At 40.2% G+C, this 21901-nt stretch overlaps 1 protein-coding gene across 1 annotated transcript in view; it reads right to left on the reverse strand.

Annotated features, from left to right (window-relative positions):
• CTNND2 (catenin delta 2) overlaps window positions 1–21901 on the reverse strand; it is an 885151-nt gene that overhangs the window by 332290 nt on the left and 530960 nt on the right. The window contains exon 9 of the mRNA XM_044386968.3: window positions 15274–15529. Within this exon, the coding sequence (XP_044242903.3) occupies window positions 15274–15529 (256 nt within the window). The remainder of the gene's footprint in view (window positions 1–15273; window positions 15530–21901) is intronic.

Consider the following 21901-nt stretch of genomic DNA (forward strand, 5'->3'; position numbering starts at 1 on the left):
TTTCAGTTTATCTAAAAGAGCCCATGTTTTGTATTTTCTTCTTTAATGTCAGAAGCCCTTTTATTGCAGCGTAGATGTTAATTGCCACTTATCTTAATGAGTTCTTTTCTAATATAAAATAGCCTGGCTTGAAATATAGCAGACTTCTTTGTCAAAGAGAGATAGGGACAGGAATACCATTGGTTCTTGGGAGAAACAGGATGCTTTTTCCCTGTCTGCTTTCTTTACGTTGGTTGAAAGCTTCCTGATTTAGGGCCTTTGAGTATGAGTTCCTGCCTTCATTTTCAGTGTGAGGGGAAATTAACCCCAGCAGAAGTCGTGAAATAGAACTTGGGCTCTGAAAGCAAAAAGCACAGTGGGAGTGTCTGAGGTTATTACAATAGAATTATGTGGTAGCTTGTATAATCAGTTACTAAGGGCAATTTTTAATAAAAAGTAGCAGATAGTTTTCATTTAAATTTGATTTAGTTTAAGTTTATATGATTTTAAATAAGATAATCTCCTACTTATTTCTTAGTTAATATTGCCATCTCATCTCCTATCCACAAGTTTCTAGTGTCCGGAACGCTGCCTGGCTGGCTGTTGGTACTCAATAGATATTTGCTGAATGTAAGAAAAAAATGAACAAAAATATTTAAAACTGATCACCATAAGGTATTATTTCTCAAATTATATTGACAATTATTTTTATTCTCTGGAATAATACTGTGTCGGCTAATTGAAAAAGCTACTTCATATTCATTATTTTAACCAAGTCTTATAGCTAATATATTAGGTAATATTTATTTTATTTAATCAGAAGAAAATGTGGACAGATTAAATATCTTACATAGGTAACATATTTGGCAAATAATAAATGGGATAAGGATGTTGCGTGTGTTCCATTTAAAAATGGGCTTGGGAAAATGGATAAAGAAGATGGGCTATATATATACAATGGAATATTCCTCAGCCAGAAAGGATGAATACCTACCATTTACATTGACGTGGGTGGAACTGGAGGGGACTACGCTAAGTGAAATAAGTCAACTGGAGAAAGACAACTATCATATGGTTTCACTCAAATGTAGAATATAAAAAACAGTGCAGAGGACCATAAGGGAAAGGAGGGAAAACTGAATGGGAAGAAATCAGAAAGGTAGACAAACCATGAGAGACTCTTAACTCTAGGAAACAAACCGAGCATTGCTGAAGGGGAGGAGAGTGGGGAGATGGGGTAACTGGGAGATGGGCATTAAGGGGGGCACGTGATGTGATGAGCTGGGTGTTATACCCAACCGATGAACTGTTGAACACTACATCTGAAACTAATGATGTACTATGTGTTGGTTAATTGAATTTAAATAAAAAAAAATAAATAAATAAATTTAAAAAATGGGTTTGAGAGCCCATAAAGTAATGGAGGGCACCGGGTTTTTTGTTTGTTTTGTTTTGCTTTAAAGATTACTTATTTATTTATTTATTTATTTATTTATTTATTTATTTAAGAGAGAGAGAGAGAGAGAGAGAGAGTGCAGGAGCAGGAGGAGGGCAGAGGGAGAGAGAGAATCTCAAGCAGACTCCCTGCTGAGTGGGGAGCTGGGTCACAGGGCTCCATCAATCCTAGGACCCTGAGATCATGACCTGAGCCGAACTCAAGAGTTGGGACGCTGAGCTGACTGAGCCACACAGGCGCCCTGAAAGGCACTGTTTTGAAAGCAGTCATGCTCACGATCCACGGGGCCTCTCCTGCTCTGTCTCCCTCCCCGTGGCCCCCATTTGCTGCCTTAGTTTCCAGATATCAGAAGCAGTGTCTGCACAGCCTCTAGGGGCTCTTCCCTTTCTTCCTTTCCTTTCTGTTCTTTTTATTGTGGTAAAGTATAGATGTAATTAACCACTTCAATCACTTTAAGTACAGAGTTAACGGGCGGGAAATACATTCACATTGCTCTGCAACCATCACCATGGTCCATCTCCAGAATGTTCCTTATCATTCCAAACCAAAACATTAACTCCCCATGTCCCCTTCCTCCTAACCCCTGGTAACCATTACTCTAATTTCTGTCTCTATTATTTTGAGTACTCTGAGTACCTCCTCTAAGTGGGATTATACAGTATTTGTCCGTTTGTGACTGGCTTACTCAGCAGGATGTCTTCAAGGTTCATCCAGTTTGTAGTGTGTGGCAGAATTTCTTTCTTTTTTTTTTTTTAATATTTTATTTATTTATTCGACAGAGATAGAGACAGCCAGTGAGAGAGGGAACACAGGCAGGGGGAGTGGGAGAGGAAGAAACAGGCTCATAGCGGAGGAGCCTGATGTGGGGCTCGATCCCATAACGCCGGGATCACGCCCTGAGCCGAAGGCAGACGCTTAACCGCTGTGCCACCCAGGCGCCCCAGAATTTCTTTTTTTTTAAGGCTGAATAATATTCCGCTGCACGTGTAGTTATGACATTTTGTGTATCCATTCATCTGTTAATGGATGTTTGGGTTGTTTCCACTTTTTGGCTCTTTCCTTTTTCTTTTAAAGATTTTATTTATTTGAGAGAGAGCGAGAGCACGAGAGGGGGAAGGGGCAGAGGAAGAAGCAAGACTCCTCGCTGGGCAGGGAGCAAGACTCATGGCTTGATCCCAGGCCCCGAGATCATGACCTGAGCCAAAGGCAAATGCTTATCTGACTGAGCCACCCAGGTGCCCCTGGCTTCTTTCTCTTCAACCAGAAAGGGCGAAAGGGAGTTTCGCAGGAGATACTGGGAGGAAAGCTAACTTTGGTGAGATGACCAGCCCCATTAGGCGTAACGAATCATCCCACAATTCAGTGGCTGAAAATGAGAATCGTTATTATCTCACGCTTTCTTTGTCAGGAGTTCAAGGCAGGGAACAGCAGGCGTGATGGGTCCCTGCTCCACAATGTCTGGGATCTAAGCTGGAGGACCCAAAGGCATGATGGGCACTGGCGGATCTGTTTGGAAGGTGGCTCACTCACACGGCAGGCAGGTTGGCTCCCTGCCACGGGGGCCTCTCCACAGGGCTGCTTCAGCGCCTCAGGATATTGAACGGGCTTCCCTACCCACAGAAGTCACACACTGTCACTCCTGTGGTATTCTGCCGGTCACACAGACCAGCTCGGATTCAGCGTGGGGAGGGGACCACACAATGGTGTGCACAACCAGGAAACGGGGGTGACCGGACACTGGTTACCACAAACCTTATTTCTGTTCTTTCCAGAGACGGTGCTAGGTATATGGAGATTTTTCAGAAATGATTAAGATTTTAGAATACTATTGCTGCTTTGAAATATTTGAAAATATTCAGAAAAAATACCATAAGTCTAGTCATTCATTTATTCAGCAAACATATTCAGAAAAGTACATATAGGCAATGTAAGGTAAAGAGCCAGGATTTCTGCTCTACATTCACTGGGAGGTCCATGAGTATCTTGAGCTGATTTCATACTGCTCACATGTTCAGAGAAGTGATTTCTTTCTCACTGTGGCTTCTAAGCCAGTGATTACAAACATGTATTTACAAATCAACTTTGCTTTTTTTTTTTAATAAGGTCCCTTTTATTTGATTGAAAACACTGTCCTGAATTCTGAGGCTATTCCTTGCTGGCTTTTCCTATGTATTAAGCCGTGGCTGGAAGATACAAAGTAAAAGACTGGCCACCCTAAGGTGGTACCCACATGTCTTCTGACATGAACTAGTGTATGAATTCCAAAAATGCTGGGAATCACTGAGCCGGGTTTCGAAGTCTACAGGAAACATCCTGGGGTCTCACTGTGGCATCCTTCAGTATAAAGCAGCTGACGGTAGACTGAGGCCCTCGCTTTAGGGGCTGCTCTGCAAATGGCCCAGCTATCAAACACAGTCAGAGTTTTCTTGGTATAGTGGGTTCATCTGTAAAGAGGACCCCAAAACTGGTGGCCCAGGGGCCATGCTTTAGGATGAAATTTTAAGTGAGGATACAAGTTTCATCTCACTCAATGAAATGCACTTTAGTACATAAAATATTCTGTATTGCAAGAGCATTTCCTTCTGATTTCCCACTCGGTTTCTTTCTTCTCCTCCATCTCTTCCTGTTCTTCCTCCTCCTTATCCTCCTACGCTTCGTAATAGAATTACTTCGACTCTAGAACATAACTTGGCACAGGAACCCATTTAAGACAGTTGAACACGATCATCGGTAGATGAAAGGATTTAAGTTACTAGATTTGTCAAGCTGGAATGTATCATGAGCAGTGGAAAATTCGGCTTAAAATGTATCTTTCTTACTATAAAATGCTAATTTTATCTCTATCGATGTCAGCGCCTCCAAATTAATGAGTGCTATTAGCTGCAAAATATCTCAAGAAGCAACGAAAATTAATTCCCATTAGTTACAAACTGACAGACAACTACCACGTGTCTTGTAAGACAATCAAAGTTTTGAATGCTCCCTTTTTGTCCTCAATTAAATGTTTAAAGTCAGATGGTGAAGAAAGGTGACTTATGACTTCAAGAAAAATATTAAAACTGGTTTGTACGTGAAATGACCAAAGGGGATTTCAGATTTTGCGTGCAGTGGAATCAACAAGGAAGGCTTGAGGATTGATTGAGATATGCTAAAAGTGAATAGGCTTTGCATAGTTATGGCAGTGTAAGTCGAAGATTAAAAAAAAAAAAGAGTTCATTTAATTAAGAACTAGTCGAATTCTCTGAGAAGCATAGAGTGCTTTAAACGGTGCCTAATTCCAAGAGGTTGGCCATAGCCATGTGCATGCCTATTAAATACATAACCAAACAACCAGCATGTGTTTTTCAAAGTTCTCATAGCTACTCTGATAGACCCATATTTCTGCAAGGGAAACAAATCCTGAGTTTCTCTGGCTTTGTGAATTTATATTTTTCATTTTTAACACTCTATCAACAGTGTTTGATTTAAAGAATAGAATATTTTTAGAATGACAAAAAAAAGTGATAAAACAAAATAAAAGCAAAACACACGGCTGAGAGAACAGACCCACAGATCCATAAGAAGGAAAATCAGTACGTTGTTACTGTGTGTTGTCACATTAATAATGGTGTGTGTTTATGTAAATTTTGTAGGTCTTATCTCTGGATAAATGTGTGCAGAGCCAATAAACAGATAATTTGTGTATATACACATGTACTAGGTGTGTGTATATACACACACATAAATCATATCTACTTGTGTCTATAGACATACACACTATCTATGTATGCCCAGATACGTAATGTATGAAGCATACCCAGGAGTATCAGGATTCCCCCTGGAAGATAACAGTCCTTGAGAAATGATTGACCTGCTCAGCTAATTCCATCACTCTGAATTCTATTGGTTTCTCTTCCCTGACCAGGGCTCCTCCCATCACAGAGAGACTGGGCAGGGGGCAGGGAACTTCACAGAGAAGAAGAACGTGTATAATAGCTTTTGCTCCTGTTTGTTGGCTCTAGCTAGCTTGGGTTTGGCTTTTTGACCCAAATGAGGTAGGAAAGCCCAGAATGCAAATAGCCCGCTTTAGAGAGATGGGTTCCTCCAACTTGTCCACACACCTGGAGGCCTTGCTAGCGGTGGGGGCCCTACAGGCCGTCAGCTCTCACAGCAGGGTGTGGGCTGCATGCTCTTCTTTGAACTTGGGGCAGAGTCTGTTTCACCAAAAGCACATGGAAGGAGGGGAAAGATGAGGTTGGTTCTCAAGAGTCAAGCCTGTACACCAGAGAAGCACAGAGACTTCCATCCCGCAACTGATGGTCTATCTGCTAAGGATGAACTCGTTAGCACACTGCGTGAGGCCACTCATCAGTCACGACTGACGATGTTCCAACCCTCTTTACCGCGGAAGGCCATGCAGGACCCTGGCCGGAATGTGCTTCGCTATAAAGGAGGCGGGGGTGTAGTATTAGAAACGAGCTGCTATTTTAAAAATGCAGTTGTTTACTCCTACAAGTGATTTTTAAGGCAGGAGGCAGAATGAGTATTCTGGGCTGTGGGAAAATCAATACTGGCACAGGCAAGTATTGTGCGAGCACATTGCTTTCCTTTAAACTGATAAAAGGAATCCCGAAAAGGAGGCTTTTGTAAAACAAACAAAAAAAATTCTTTTGCAGTGAAATCTTCCCTTCCATCTTCCAGTTTTGTTTCCTGCCACAAGGACTGGGCTCCCAATGACCCTGCCTCCTCCCTCTGGGCTCAGCAGACGCCCTCCCACGCTGGCCTCCCAGCGCCTAGGCCTCTCTGTCCTTCCAACCAGACAGCCCTGGCCTCTCTGCCTTCAGCCGTGTTTCCCAGGGCTCTGACTCCATCCTCGGGTGTCCTGATGACGGGGTAGGGGGTGGAGGGCCAGGGGGGTGGGGAGGGGCTGCAGCACGGAGACAGACTTACTGAGGCGGCTGACAATGGGCCCTTCCCCTCGTGAGGAAATATTCCTCCAACATTAGAGTCTTAACACATTTCATCTCCCAACTTCACGAGGAAGGTTCTTTGGTCATTTTTGTTTTACGGACACGGACGCTGAGGACAGAGCACATGAGCACGACTCCCAGAATCGCAATCTGCTGCGAATCCCTTTCCCCGTGTGGGCTGCCGTTCACCCAGACCTCCCCTCCACTATCCCGTCTGGGGTGAGAGTCCGCACCGCAAGGCTACATGAGATCATCCACGGGGCTGAGAGGGGAGAACATCTGAATTTCTATTTTTTAAAAAGTATTCAATTAGCCAACATAGAGTACATCGTAAGTTACAGAGGTAGAGTTCAATCCTCCATCAGTGGCATATAACACCCAGCGCTCATCACATCCTGTGCCCCCCTTAATGCCCATCCCCCATTCCCCCACCCACCTCCCCTCCTGCAACCCTCAGTTTCTTTCCTGGCATTAAGAATCTCTCACGAATTTCTACTCATTTATTTAACCAAACAAAATAAAATGAACTATCATATTTACTAGGGATTGGTCCTCTCACTGGAGCTACAGTCAATGATGGTGTGTCCTTCATTGGAAGCTATACCGTGGCAGGGCTGACGGTGACACCCTTGCTTATTCCAGCACCTTCTTCAGGGCCCCTTGCTGCTGTTGGGTGTGCTGGCCCATGTGAAGTTTTGGATTTTATTATCTGGCTTGAAACTAACTCTCACAACATGAACAAGGTGCACTAATAATTCAAGCATGCCCCAAAGCCGAGAAAATGGCTCAGCTCACCCATCTATCTGTCCCTGGAGTGGTGAACACCAGCCATCAGCACCCATAACAACAGAGATCATACGCTCAGACCTTACATATTCAGCCATATCGCTCTTCCTGAAGAAAATGTCTTTATGATTAAAACCATAAACCAACCTAAAAGCTTTTATCTTTAACATAGCCTGTCTTAAGTTCTATCTTTAGTGTACAACTATTTTAGTGTAAATCGTATAAATGTATACTAAAGCATGTGTAGTTGGTTGAAAAGTGTCCTCCAGAATCCCTGTCTATTCAGAAGCTCAGAATGTGACTTTATCTGAGAATAGGGTTTTGGAGGATGTAATTAGGATGAGGCCACACTGGACCGGCGTGGGCCCTAAATACAATGACTGGTGTCCTTACAGGAAATGCAGAGGAGGCTGGGAGAGAGGGAAGACCGTGTGTGAGGACTGGGGCAGAGACTGGAGGGATACTGCCACAATCCATGGGACAGCAGGGGCCACAAGTTGCTGGACTGTCCCCTGGAGCCTGGGGACCTACGTCAACACCTTGGTTTTGGACTTCTGGCCTCCAGTGTCATGCGCAAATGAATTTTGTTGGTGTAAGCCACTCAGTTTGTGACACTTTGTTAAGGCAGCCACAGGAAATTCGTACACTGTATTTATACTTTACAAATCCACATATGGGGTGCAAGCTAATATCCCACTCTGATTGGGTGGGTAGATGGGAATACTCAGAGATAGCTTTGCTGTGGAGACTTCATACCCCAACCCACCCAGGCCCTGCCCCTCCATCACTAGCCCTCTTTTCTTTCCAGTTGTTTTCTCTATCTCAAAACTTCCTGCTACATTTATGTAATATCACCTCTTGCTCAAGGTTTGAGCCAAACACTCAGTTTCTCCTTCACGCTTCTTTAATTGTGTCTGTCTTATTTACCCAGGGCACTGCAGTCATTTCTGGATATACCTCTCTCTCTCTCATGTAACTTTGAAAGCTCCTTAAAAAATGAAGCTGTTTTCATGCTGTCCCCACACCTACAGAGCTCATCCTAGAATATTCCAGTGGAAAGTCACCTAGAACACAGGTGCCTTCAGATGGACCCGGGTCCAAGGAATGAGAGCTACAAGGTTCTGCCCTTGGGCCAGCTCCAGCCATGTCTTGGTAAAACTTTGCTGAGGACATCCATATATGTCTTCCATATTTCCAAGTGACATGGAGGAGTGTGTTATAGTAATTATACTGGAACCCAGAGATTTCTGAAGTATTGAATAATGGAATCACTGAACAAGAAGTGAAAGTAAAGGCCCTCACTTAAGTTAAAAAGAAAATTAAAAATTCAAGGTAAGGATAATTAATTCGTAGATTTGCAGAACTCACGTGTGAAAAGACTGCATTTTATTTCATTGTAAAGTTAAAACTGGTATCAATATTCATCGTGGTTATAAACATAGTATTCGAATTTGGACAGATAGGGATTCAATTTCTAGCTCTCTGAGCCTTACTTTCCCCATATGTAAAATGGGCACTATAAAGATTCATGTCACAGGGATTTAGGGAGAATTAAATTAAACAATGAGTATTAAAAAGTTTAATTCTGTTTTATGGTCAATTAATCTTCAATAAAACAGGAAAGAATATGCAATGGGAAAAAGTATCTTCAACAAATGGTGTTGGGAGAACTGGACAGCAACATGCAGAAGAATGAAACTGGACCACTTTCTTACACCACACAAATTCAAATGGATTAAAGACCTAAATGTGAGACCTAAAACCATAAAAATCCTAGAAGAGAACACACAGGCCCTTCTTTGACATCGGCCATAGTAACTTCTTTCTAGCTATGTTCCTGAGGCAAGAGAAACAAAAGCAAAAGCAATCTATTGGGACTTCATCCAAATAAAAAGCTTCTGCACAGTGAAGGAAACAATCAACAAAACTAAAAGGCAGCCTATGGAATGGAAGAAGATATTTGCAAATGACATGTCTGGTATTTGCAGTGACATATCTGAAGATACTTGCAGTATACAAAGTGTATAAGGAACTTATAAAACTCAACACCCCAAAAATGACTAATCTAATTATAAATTATAAAATGGGCAGAAGACATGAACAGACATTTCTTCAAAAAAGACATCCAGATGGTCAACAGACACATGAAAAGATGCTAAACATCACTGATCATCAGGGAAATGCAAATCCAATCTACAAAGAGATATCACCTCCCACTGGTCAGAATGGCTAAAACCAACAACACAAGAAACAACAGGTGTTGGCGAGGATGTGGAGAAAGGAGAACCCTATTGCACTGTTAGTGGGAATGCAAACTGGTGCAGCCACTCTGGAAAACAGTATGGAGTTTCCTCAAAAAGTTAAAAATAGAACTACCCTATGATCCAGTAATTGTACTACTAAGTATTTATTCAAAGAATACAAAAATACTGACTCAAAAGGATACATGTGCCCTGATGTTTATAGCAGCATTATCTATAATAGCAAAATTATGGAAGCAGCCCAAGTGTCCATCGACTGATGAATGGATAAAAAAAGATGTGGTGTATATACATGTGTGTACACACACACACACACACACACACACACACACACACAGAGGAATACTACTCAGCCAGAAAAAGTAAAATCTTTCCATTTGCAAGGACATGGATGGAGCTAGAGGGTGTTATGCCAAGCAAAATAAGTCAGTCAGAGAAAGACAAATACCATATGTTTCACTTGTGTGGAACTCAAGAAATAAAAGAAATGAGCAAAGGGAAAAAAGAAAGAGAGAGAGGCAAACCAAGAAACAGATTCTTAACCATACAGAGCAAACAGATGGTCACCAGAAGGGACGTGGGTGGGGGGATGAGCAAGTAGGTGATGGGGAGGAAGGAGGGCACTTGTCGTGATGAGCGCTGGGAGTTGTGTGGAAGTGTTGAATCACTATATTGTACCCCTGACACTAACAGTACACTGCATGTTAACTAACTGGAATTTAAATAAAAGCTTAGATAAAATAAATACCAAAAAACGTTTAACGCTGAGTATAAAATATATTATTTTTAACATCATTGTTATCACTGTCACCAGCATCATTCTCATCTCACTTTCAAGAAAACGTACTAGGAACATCGGCTGTCCCAAGAGAACACTTGCTCCCTTCCTGCACTTCTGGTGATGCAGGCGACAGCTAGCAAGGCCATGGCACGACTCCCAGAGGAGGGCCCCAGAAACGACTGCGCAGGGAAAGGATGCAGCTAGCACAGGGACAGGGGGCCTGCACACTGCGGAGGGGACGGAACTGGCCTCAGGGGTGTCCTTGGGAAAAGGGGCAGCATATTCTCATGTGATTTCAAAGGTCAAAAACAAGATCAGAGCATGAGCTTAGAAGAGATGCAGATTCTATATCAATATAAATTAATTTACAGGGCTTGAATTACTCAAAGAATTCATAAGATGCTTTCAAGAGATGGTGAGTGGCCTGTGGCTAGAGGCATTCAAGCCAATTGTTAGGCTTGCTTTTAGCCTAACTGGATAAATGGCTTCCAAGTGCTCTTTACACTCTGATGGTCTTTAAATTGGGAATGCTGTATCTTCCCCCAGTTAAATAAATGATTATTGAGCATTCGAAGTGAAAACCAAGCTCCCCAGAGATGCCACCATTCAAGAGAACTGGGCAATGGAAAATACCATGTAACTGTTTTACTGTAAACCCTTCAGCTATGTTACTTAAGTGACCTAATAATGCTTTGAACTTTAATAAAGATTTTGAAGATATTTTTTCAAATCTTCACCTTTTATAAAGCATTGTTGTGGTCTATCTTGTTTCCTGAGTATTCGTTCACAGTATGCTATACGTTGGTTTTGCAGTGGGCAGTGAAGAGACAGTAACTGGAAAACATTCTTACCCTGGGTTTACTCACTGATGAGGTATTTGTAAGCACCATTACTTAGTAATATTAACTAATATAACATCCAATAGTAAAATGACTTTAGTAATATCTGGGAATAGCAGATAAAATATAGTAGAAATGCACTACATAATTCCTTAGGCAATGTGTATTTTTATATTATTTTTCCAATATTGTGACTTGAAACGAAACAACTGTGTGGACTACAAATCTGATGGGACCAACGGACACGCAGTTGCAAATCGGCCCCAATTCAGCATTAAAGACACGCCACTGTATTTATTTCTGTTATGTTGAATAACAAAAAGAAGACAGAATTTAACTTTAAACCATGTTTGCAATAGGGTGGACTCGTTTAGCATGTTTGCAAAATTGCTGAAGAGAGTACACATCAGGAATTACAATAGCTCGAAAAGGGATTAAACACATGATTAAAAGATGCTATTCTTGCTACAATCTACAACCCACATGACGTTCTGTCGGTAAAAGTCTAAGCCATAACTTTCCTTTCATAGTCAAGAACATGTATAGTACCTTCATTTTTTTATTTTTATTTTTTTAGAGATTTTATTTATTTATTTACTTACTCAGAGAGAGCGTGGGTGCAAGGAGGAGGAGGGGCAGAGGGAGAAGGGGAGAGAGAAAATCCCAAATAGATTCTGCACTGAGTGTGGAACCCAACACAGGGCTCGAACCCAGAACCCAGAGATCATGACCTGAGCAGAAATCAAGAGTCCGATGCTCAACTGACTGAGCCACCCAGGTGCCCCTTATAGTACTTTCCATACACCCAGGTACCTAGGTCTTGCTTTATGTTTCTTCTAGTTATTTCATCAATCAGATTCAAAATAAGGATGCTATGACTTCTCACTCCCAACATCACTGAAACCTCTTTCATATAATTTGATGTTAAGATTTATATTTGACCTAGATGTCTAAAAACAATAGTATATAAAATTCAGTATTTGGTGTAGCACTGAAAATATATTAGCCGTGTCAACAATCTTCAAGAGGTTCACATTCTATGGAAAATAACATGCAATTAAAAAATAAAAACTCCTCGGCAAATGTGCAAAATTTATATATAATATGTATAGGTATATGTACGTAAACTTCCTCAGTGGTTGCTGACTTTAAAATGAAAATTAGATTTTATCATCTCTCTGTGTAAAATGGTTTCTATGCATTCTTTCTTGGAGCACACCATGGGGGCAGCCTAAAAGCAAAAAGACCGAAGTTTTACCCCTGTATATGACTGAGCCAAACAAGCTAGAAAAATCCAAGCCGTTGGAACCAATTTTTTGCATCTTGTGGCTTAGAGATTTAAGAGCTAATGAAGTCTCTGGTTTCAAGTCTAATGACTGAATTGGGGCTATCTTGTTGATCTCAAATTCTTATGTTAAAATACACTACCCTCTAGAAAGCATCTCATTGAGTAATACTAAAACTCTTCCATAGAGAAAACATATTGACCTGCAGTAAGATGCCTAAGGCAGGTATTAGACAAGAAAGCCAAAGACATGAAAAGCAAGACAAAGACCACACCTCCAATATGCAATCAGCAGAGCGAGGAACTGGTATCATTTCCTTTATCATTCCAAAGTCCCACACACAAACGCCTGTACTACCATTCACTCACCTTCTGAAAAAAAATCATAAAAGATGGGAGTCTATTCCTTCATTTTCCTTTTCGTTTTTATAAAAAAATAAAAATGTTCATGCGAATACAGGCTGCCATGTCCTGAGTATGGATTCGAGCCCACGCACCCACCCGCCAGCAATGCGATCTTCCGTGTCATTTATCACTCCAATTCTCCATTTATTTAAGGCACTAAACCTATCAGTTCCCTTCCTCCAAGGAGAATTACATCAAAGATGTAAGTCAAAGTGCTTTGAGAATTATAATGTGGTATAAACATATGTTGGGAACAGCAGAGGCTTAGATGGTCTGGTATTTAATGATAAACAAAACTTCAACAAATTCTCTTTAAAAATTGAAGCCTGAAAGAAGTGTAAAGACTGAAAAGGTGTTACTCATAAGCCACAACGCCAAAATAAACATTTTGAACCCCAGAGGTTAAACCTATTAGTTCTGGTAATAGTCACCTGATAACAATAAAAATTCATTATTCAAAGGAAGACTCAAAAATCTTGCCATAAAAGAAGCATTAGATTTTGGATTTGAATTATATATTTGAAATGTTTGTCAATTAAATCTGAACACTTTGGCATATTTCTTCATTTTAAGAGAACTCTTAGGGCATTATTGTATTTTCAACTCCATCCATTTTTCATGATGCTAGAGGATTAGTTCCTTTTGTATTAATTAAGTCACAACAATACAGTTCTGGTTCTAGATATGGTTCCATTTTGTTGGATTTCTGGGCTTAGGATGGTGGTATGATTTTTTTCAGATTTAACACATATTTAAGGCTAAGGACTAGCACTCCTGAAAGTAACAGTGAAATTGTAATTCATATAACGCAATGACTTGCATATGTATTTTACACATACAAAAAATCAGTAGCCAATATTCTCTTATTTACGATAACATTTCTTACTACTATTACCCTGTTTTTTTTTTTTTTTTGATAGTGGGCACACAGTAAATATAAGTGATGTAATTAACTTAAAAAGGTAAGAGAGCTATGAAAACACACTCGAAGAAGAAAAAAGCTTATAAAAATGACAGTAATATGAAATGGAAAGGATACGCGATATAATAAAATAAAATGCACTTAATATACAGTAAAAAATAAAGGGGCTAAGCTGTGTCTAGAGAAATAAACCTGGTTTCTTCCTAAGCCAAATTCCCCTATTATGAAAATGTAAGATCTTCCCAGCGGAGATAAAATGTTTATCCTAATTTAAATATACAAAGTTAAATACAGCAATGCCAATTCTAGTATGTATTTTTCTATTTAACGTTTCCTGAGTTTACTATTCTTCTATTTCTGTACGATTTCAGTAGCACGTCGAGAAAAATTACTTAAAAATAGAGAGTTCTGAGCTGTTACCTGAAGAACATTCTATCTACGTAAGCCGGAAGTACTTAAGGATTTGGGGCAGATTTCAGGAACTTTGAAACTGAAAACCTGGATAGGCGGACATTGCACAATGTAAACATAGGTATACTTCTTATTTCTAGTAGTTAACAGTGAGTATTTGTTACAAGTTATTCTTATAATAATGGAGGTTCCACTAAATATAATATTTAACATGGACCCTCCAAGCCAGTTTGAATAGTGCTAAAGTACCTACCTCAGAAAATACCATAAAATGGTCCCTTTCGGCCTTTTATGTTTGTAGGAGTGATTTCTTTTCACAAAAGAATCTATGAAACCCTTCAATACAGTACCTATGCACCTGTGTGCTCTATCAGAGAAAATTCCTTGAGACGAATTTTAAGTATACTCCCAGAGCCAAGTGACATGCCCCGTTATAAAGAAATACCAAAAATCTGACCTATCTATAATATTCACAGATGCAGATATAGATTTATGGGACGCTATCAGCATAAATCAAACGGCTATGAATAAAACATCATTTAACCAATTCTAACTTCAGAAGCAGAGCGCCACTAAATTTCTCGCCACTGCTGGAAAAAAGAAAGCAAAGAGAAACACAGCTTGGTAAGAAGAATTTCATTGACACATTATGCCCAAGTTTTTTATCAACACCCGAACTACTTCAACCTAATGTTTACTTTCAGACACAGAAAAATAAAGGTAGTTGGATTTTCTAAATTTTCAATTTTTGGCATAACCTGGAAGAGGTACCACTTTGCACTCTGATACGGAGAAAGATGCATGCATGGCGACAAAGCATGGTCCTACTGAGACAAGAGAGCACCTAGACCGAGACATCTGAGGTCAAGTGACGTAATCCCCAAATTCTCAGTTTCCACTGTACAAAAGAGAGCTGCACCGATCTTAGGAAATAGTGATATCTCTCTCAGGCACCTGCTGATGTTCTGATCAAAGGATTATTATTTGCTGCTGAACCACAGAAGACACAGGAGGTCCCTGATCAATGCCCATACTCCACACCAAAGACTATAAAACCCAACCTGAAATCAACCCTTTAATACTCAGCAAGTGACACCAATACAACAACGTGACATCCATGAAAAATACGCCATAACAGTGCCTGGTTGGAAAAGCTCTTCAGGCATCATGGTCGGGAAAAGAAAAAGTCTGGTACCCACCTGGGATCTTTCTGAATGCTATCGATGGACGGGGATCTGGCCAAGGTGCCTTCGGGTGGGAGGGCAGGGCCGGATTTGCTGTAGGGAGACTCGACGGACGGACAATACTGCAGCTGTCGGTAGGGATCGGCGTAGTTGGAGGCAGGGCCCGCGGCGTAGCTGGCCCTCTGGAAGGTGGCCGCGGCGGCGTTCTGCGGACCATGCTGGCTGCCTGTGCGCTGCAAGGGGATGGAGTCGACACCGGGGGAAGATGGGGCTACGACAGGAAAGTAGGGACAAAGTAAAAAATTGAGGACCTGCTCACAGAAACGGTTAACCAGGTCTAGGCAGGGGGAAAATTACACACATAAGAAAAAAAAAGGGGGGTTCAGAAGAATAAAAAAATAATCTGTCATATCTGAACCAATACATTCAATGTTATCCAGTATCATGATAATTAGCATGCTATTCCAGAAATAAGCCGTTCAGCCATAGGGGGAAATGCTTGTTGCATGTTGACTATTTACCAATGAGAAGTTTTGTTAATCTCACATGTAAACTCCGTGTAAAACCCAAACACAGAGGATCCATAGGGAATCTTTTATGAGGAATCATGGATAGTTGGTTCTTTACTGTTCAAGTAGAGAAAATCCAGAAGTGTTCGTTCAGGTGATGTTACACTAATTTTATTAAGAGTGTAAAACAAAGTTAGTTAACGTAGTTAATTTTCCCGAATAAAAGGAAAAAGAAAATGCAAGTGTGGGGGTGGAGGGAGAGAGAGGCAAGTCTCCTATTTCCACAGTTAGTCCTGGGGCATTAAACACTGGACTGCTCTTGCTCCTGGAAAGCAACTCCCCCAAGATTTTCATAGGCCTCTTCTTCAACTAAAGCTGTGCGGAAGGACAGGCGTGTGGGAGAAGGTGAAGACCAGCCCAAGTGCAGCACAGACAAACTAATGAGCCAGCTTGGCTTTTCCAGAAGTATCTGCATCATTTCAAAATGTCTGCATAGTTTTGAGAAGATTTTGTGCACCAGTTACTAAAGTCAGTTTGACTAGCTCCAAACTGAATTTCAATTCTGTTTGCTGCGTGGATTCTTTTCAGTTTGTTTAATGGCATTCTTTTTATCTGGTTCTCAAAAATATTTGACATCTAAGGTTTAATGAACATATACAATGGAAAGAACATTTTTCATGTTAACAGAATGTGACCAGTTATTAATTGCTGCAACAATTCTGAGCCCTGACCAATCCTAGAAAGTACGATTACTTTCCGGCGCTGCAGATCAGAATAGATCCAAAATAGACAGGGTCTGGATGCAACCATTTACACCGTGGGGGCTCTGTGTGGAATAACGTTTCGATTAGAAATCATACCTCTCAACTCTGACTTCCTGAACGCTTATTATTAGTGGATGACAGAACTTATTTTGTCCTCTCTCAAATTAGGGGACATATGCCAAATCAAACACACAAAAAATGATGTCACACTGAGCAAACAATTTTTAAAAGACATTAAGGAAAGTGTGTCAAATGACAAAAGAGTTGTGAAGTGAACTGGAGGAAAACAGTGTCAGGCCAAGAACTGAGTTTTAGTTGAGTTCAAGGCTTCTCACTTCCAGTGAAGTGTAATACTTAACCTTACAATAATCCTAGTTAGGAGAAGAGCCACTGTCGCAAGGTGAAGAGCAGAAAAAACTTCAAGAAAAACTTTCTAAGCAAAAAATGCATGTAAATACTGAGGCACAGTCTTTGAAATGATGACGGTTGTCCTCATGGATTAAGTTTCAAAATGATCAGATGAGACTAAGAACATTAAGTTTGGAAAAAGAAAATGTGTCTTACATCTTTTTGCAATTTCTGAAGGAGCTATAGTTTCTCCAAAATATTACAAATATGTGTAATTAAAATTCATGTCTTAAAAATTTACGCACAATGTACTTTATATTATGGTGACAAGAGTTGAAAATTCAGGCCAGGCATAACCTTGCTTTTGGAAGAACAAATGCACAGAGGCAAACAAAATTTCATTTTCTAGAAGAGTTGTGACAAGCTAGGCAGCAAATCCAGGGCAAAAGGGGAAAACTAAATACACCTGACATTTTCCAGATAAATGCATTTTTTTTCCTTCAGGAAAGTAATATCTACATTTAAGCTTGCTGAAAATGGTTCTTCATATCAGAAAACAAATCCTTTTCTATACGATCATAAATACAACAAGTAAAATGATGAACAAGAAAAGAGGACAACATAGCACAGATCAGGAAACAATACTGAAATCTAAAACAAAACAAAACAACAACAACAACAAAAACTTGTTAAAAAAATAGTCTGTAGGTAAGGTGAACGACCTGACTAGCCATGCCAAAAATCTCTCAAGGGACCTTAGATTGAAAGAGGATATTATGAGAGTTGTTTAACAAAGACACTCCCAGCAGCGAAGACTCTAAGGACACTGGATTCAAATGGGAGAGCGGGTGTGAGATGCAGTTTATCAAGCAGAAACAGGAAGGCACCATCTCAGTACAGGAGGAGAAAGAAAAGGTGGAGGTGAGTTTATGAACAGTGGAGGCTCATCTGTGTGCTTCCCTTTGGCCGGTTTGGGGTCAGTGTCATGAAATGTATTCAGAGCTTGGCTTCTGCAGTTAGAGTATGGGGTTCACATCCAGGCCTTGTGGGCAGTTCTTGGGATCAGACGAGTGAGTTACTGAGCTTTGTAAGCTCCAGCTTCCTGACTGTGGCACAAAAAGAACAAAATGGCCTCATGGGATCATTATTTGCTTTAAAGACATGAGAGGCATTAAACATCTCATATGTAGAAACTGCTGACCAAAGGAGCTATTGCTATTTTTACCATTAACAATACTGAAATCAACTAACATTAGAAAAAGAGACTGTCCACACTGCACTGGGGTGAATACCCTTGCCACCGGGTATCGGAGTTTAGAGCTCCTGCGAGGGCTTTTTTTCCTCCAGTGACCCTATATGAGAATGAACGTGTCATTCACACTTCACAGATGGGAAACTGAGGCACAGAAAGATTATGTAACTTGCCTGAGTTTGCCTGGTATGGAATTAGAGAAGGGATTCAAGCCCTTGCACCCTGCTTCCAGAGTTTATACTTTTAACCAGCAAAAATTGGGCCAAGGTTTAAAACTTCAAAATGCATGTTAATGAAGTACTTACATGGTAAGAAAATTTATGAGAGGCTTAAAATTAAGGGAAATGTCTACTAAAGGCACAGAGGATAGGTGGATTTATAATAGGAATCAACATGAATATTATACTGAAAAAAATGTTAAAAACTGGTGTTAATTTACACCATTTCTCATTAAGATGAATTTACTGGGATATGCGGAAAAATATTGAGAAAAATTATTTACACAGAAAAATCTAACTTTGTTCATTTCTAGAAAAATCAAAGAATAGGGATACCTATAGTTATCCTAATTTTAAAGTGTTTTGAATCTTGGTTTAATCATTGTTATCACTACATTAACAAAAAAGAGAGTGGACTATGCAATCTAAGATGGGTGAACAACTTCCAAAAAGATCTTACTAGAAAATCACAATCGTATTTGCGGCACTTGATAAATGGCCCTTCAGAAGTATCATTCCTGAATCCACAGTTTAAACTTTTAAGTCACTCTAAGTGGGATACCTGATGAGAATTTCAAAATATCAAATTAGAATTCAAATTGGTCCTGCCAAATTGAGACTGGTCAGTGCAATGAAAATAATGTAAAGTAGCAATACAAATGGGCAGAAAACTACCCTATATTTAAGTGCAGGTCATGGGATCGTCTTGAAGAAAATGTGTGAGAACCTAACAGATCTCAGACGAGCCATCAGTAGCGTAATAATGCAATGCCTTCTATCTTTTTATGTGTGGGACAGAAAAATGACTTAAACATCATACATTAAATTCTCCCTTTGTGCCCTCAGTGGGGCTCATGCAAACCACGGCTATCCATTAGTTTGGATAAGCGGATACTGGTCACATTAAAAACTTCCCTTTAACGCGACGTTTCCTGAATTTCTGTCTGGTTACACATTTTCTCTTATTCAAGCTTTAGAGCTCAGCTGACCACATCACCGCGTTACAGGATGGCTCTATTCCACGGAACCTTCCTACAGCAAACATTGCGGTGGAAGGCGCTTCATCAGCTCTTTAAACAGCCCCCTCTCTCCTCACCTGCTCTGCAAACAGCCCCTTCTCCACTCAATAAGCCCTTAGAGCTCAACGAACCATGCTGCTGGTCTCTTTGGGGAGATTTTAAACGCAGCCCCTTCAGCAGCTGACTTGATACTTCAGCTGACATCTATGCTGTTCACGAAATTATCTGTTTTCTTTAGAGCTACACAAATAAAGGTCTACTGTACAAAGGGGAGGACAAAGATGTTTTATGTGTTATATTTGCTTGAAAGAGGGGAAGAGGGATCCTTTTTAATAAATCAGGCATTCTACTTTGATGACGATGGATGATTACATCCATTCTTTACTGACAATCAAAAAAAGAGAACAGAATAAAATATAAGAATCTGGCACATGAACAAAGTTGAGGGGGGATATAAAGTAGGGTTCACCTAAAAAGAAAAAAAACACTCATTTTTGTCTTTGTATTATTTAATCTTTGCTTTTCTATATATTTGTATATACAGAAATATGAAAACATAAACTACGTTTATACCTGTTATATAAAGAAAAAATAAGCACACAGTAAGCTAATTAAACAATATTTCCTCTGCAAGCTCAGATGGTAAGGATGGCTTAGGTGACAACAGGTTCAAGACCGTGGCCATGAACTCTCCGAAAGAGAGTTCGACTCTTATTTTAGGGATGAGGAGCCCTTGGCACTCAATCCACTATATTCCCAGCAGTATTATTATCTAGAACTGAATTGTAAACATCTTCCAATTTTCTGCACTCTGCACAGGCTGATCTGTGCTAAACTTGGTGGGGAAATATTCCAGGGTAAATTTAACGTCATCTTTTTGTTTCCATTTTAATTCCAGTATAGTTCACACACAGCATTATATGAGTTTCAGGTGTACGATACAGTGATTCAACACTTCTAAATATTACTCAGCTCATTAGTAACATAATTGTTTGACTTCATCTATTATTACCTTTGTGGGGAGAGGAATTGCAGGATTTTTAGTAGTAACAGAATCATTATTATCGGTGTGGATGTTGATGTTTCTGGATTTTGACAATGAACTGTTTCTACTAGTGAACACACTGCCTTCCTTCGGCTAAGCTTAATTAGACTTTCTATTAACACCGCTTCAGGTGACTTGGTACAAGGAAGCATCTGGAAGCTCTTCTCAGTTTTAAGATGATATTTATCATTGGGTTCATTAAAAATTTCCAATTGGGGAATAATGTGCCCCTGACTTTCTAGACTTGAAAAAAAAAGTTAAAAAAAAAAAAAAAACCAAAAAACCAAGAGGTTATGGAAGATCTAATTTGACTTGCTCTAATGGGAAGCAATCATTTTTACAGTTCGAAGTAACAGCATTTAAGAATAAATGCTAATATTCCACGTTTTTGTGGAGTCAAATGGTTTTAATTGAAAATGTTATCTATATGTTATTGAATAACAGTAGTAAAATTTTGTGAATATGAAGGTTCGATGAAATGCCTCTATAACTTTATTAAGCACTGGCGACTACTGCAGAGAATTCAGTTTTTTAGGAATACTTTCTCCACATGTGCAAATATTTTCATCACATTTTTTTTCTTTTTCTGTTGTGGTATTTGTCAACCTCAAAAATATTTGGCAGATTTTCTCCTTGCAGCATACTTTTGATAATTCATTCTTTCTTACAAGCTGACACATTCGTCACAGAAAGCTTGTTTTCTCCACTCACTTAGAAACACATTTATCCCAAAGTGAATTCATATGACTATCAGTACAGCAAACATTGGCCATTTCCCTTAATTTAGAAAGACGGGTTTTTCTTGGGGGAGGAAGTGTCAGAGTCAAGCATTTGGGTTAATCACGTGATTCCTAACTTGACAGTTATTGGTATGTTTGAGTTTGAAATAAAAATTCATGTTACTTAGTTTCTGCTTAATAGACTTTATCAACAGCAAATCTACGAAGATCGCATATTCCTTGTCTGGCTGTACTTCTTCTTACATAAGCTCTGGTTTTGACAAGCCTTATCCCAGATGAAAGGTATGTTTTATTTAAACAGACATCCAAGTTAAAAGTGTGCCTCTTTAAATTTTCATCATGCAAGAAAGTAAAGCTACGTCAGATGTTGGGGGGATGTCCTGTAAAAGCAGGTGGGGATATTCGTGCCACCATCAGACTCACTGGCCTGCCTTTTCTGCTATAGTTTACACAGTTTCGCCTCCCTGCACACGGAGTGAACACTGATGTGGCCCCCCTCCCTCATTTCCTGGCTCTGGAAATGTCTGGCGAGGGATGCTCTCTGGGGAGCCCCTGGAGCAGACACCACTCTTTTACCTTCTCTGCAGCTGGCAGATCTCCGGGGCCACGGTGCTGGCTTTTCTCTCAATCTTGTCCTCGGGCACACGAGCAGCTGCTCTGCTCGCCCTCTGCCCTCCTACTAAGAGCATATCCGGGCCCAGGCAGGCCAGCGGCCATCCTCAGAGCCTGCTCTCTTCTGTTGGAACTG

The sequence above is a fragment of the Ursus arctos genome, unplaced genomic scaffold (genome assembly GCF_023065955.2).
Source record: "Ursus arctos isolate Adak ecotype North America unplaced genomic scaffold, UrsArc2.0 scaffold_15, whole genome shotgun sequence".
In the NCBI taxonomy this organism is placed as follows: Eukaryota; Metazoa; Chordata; class Mammalia; order Carnivora; family Ursidae; genus Ursus; species Ursus arctos.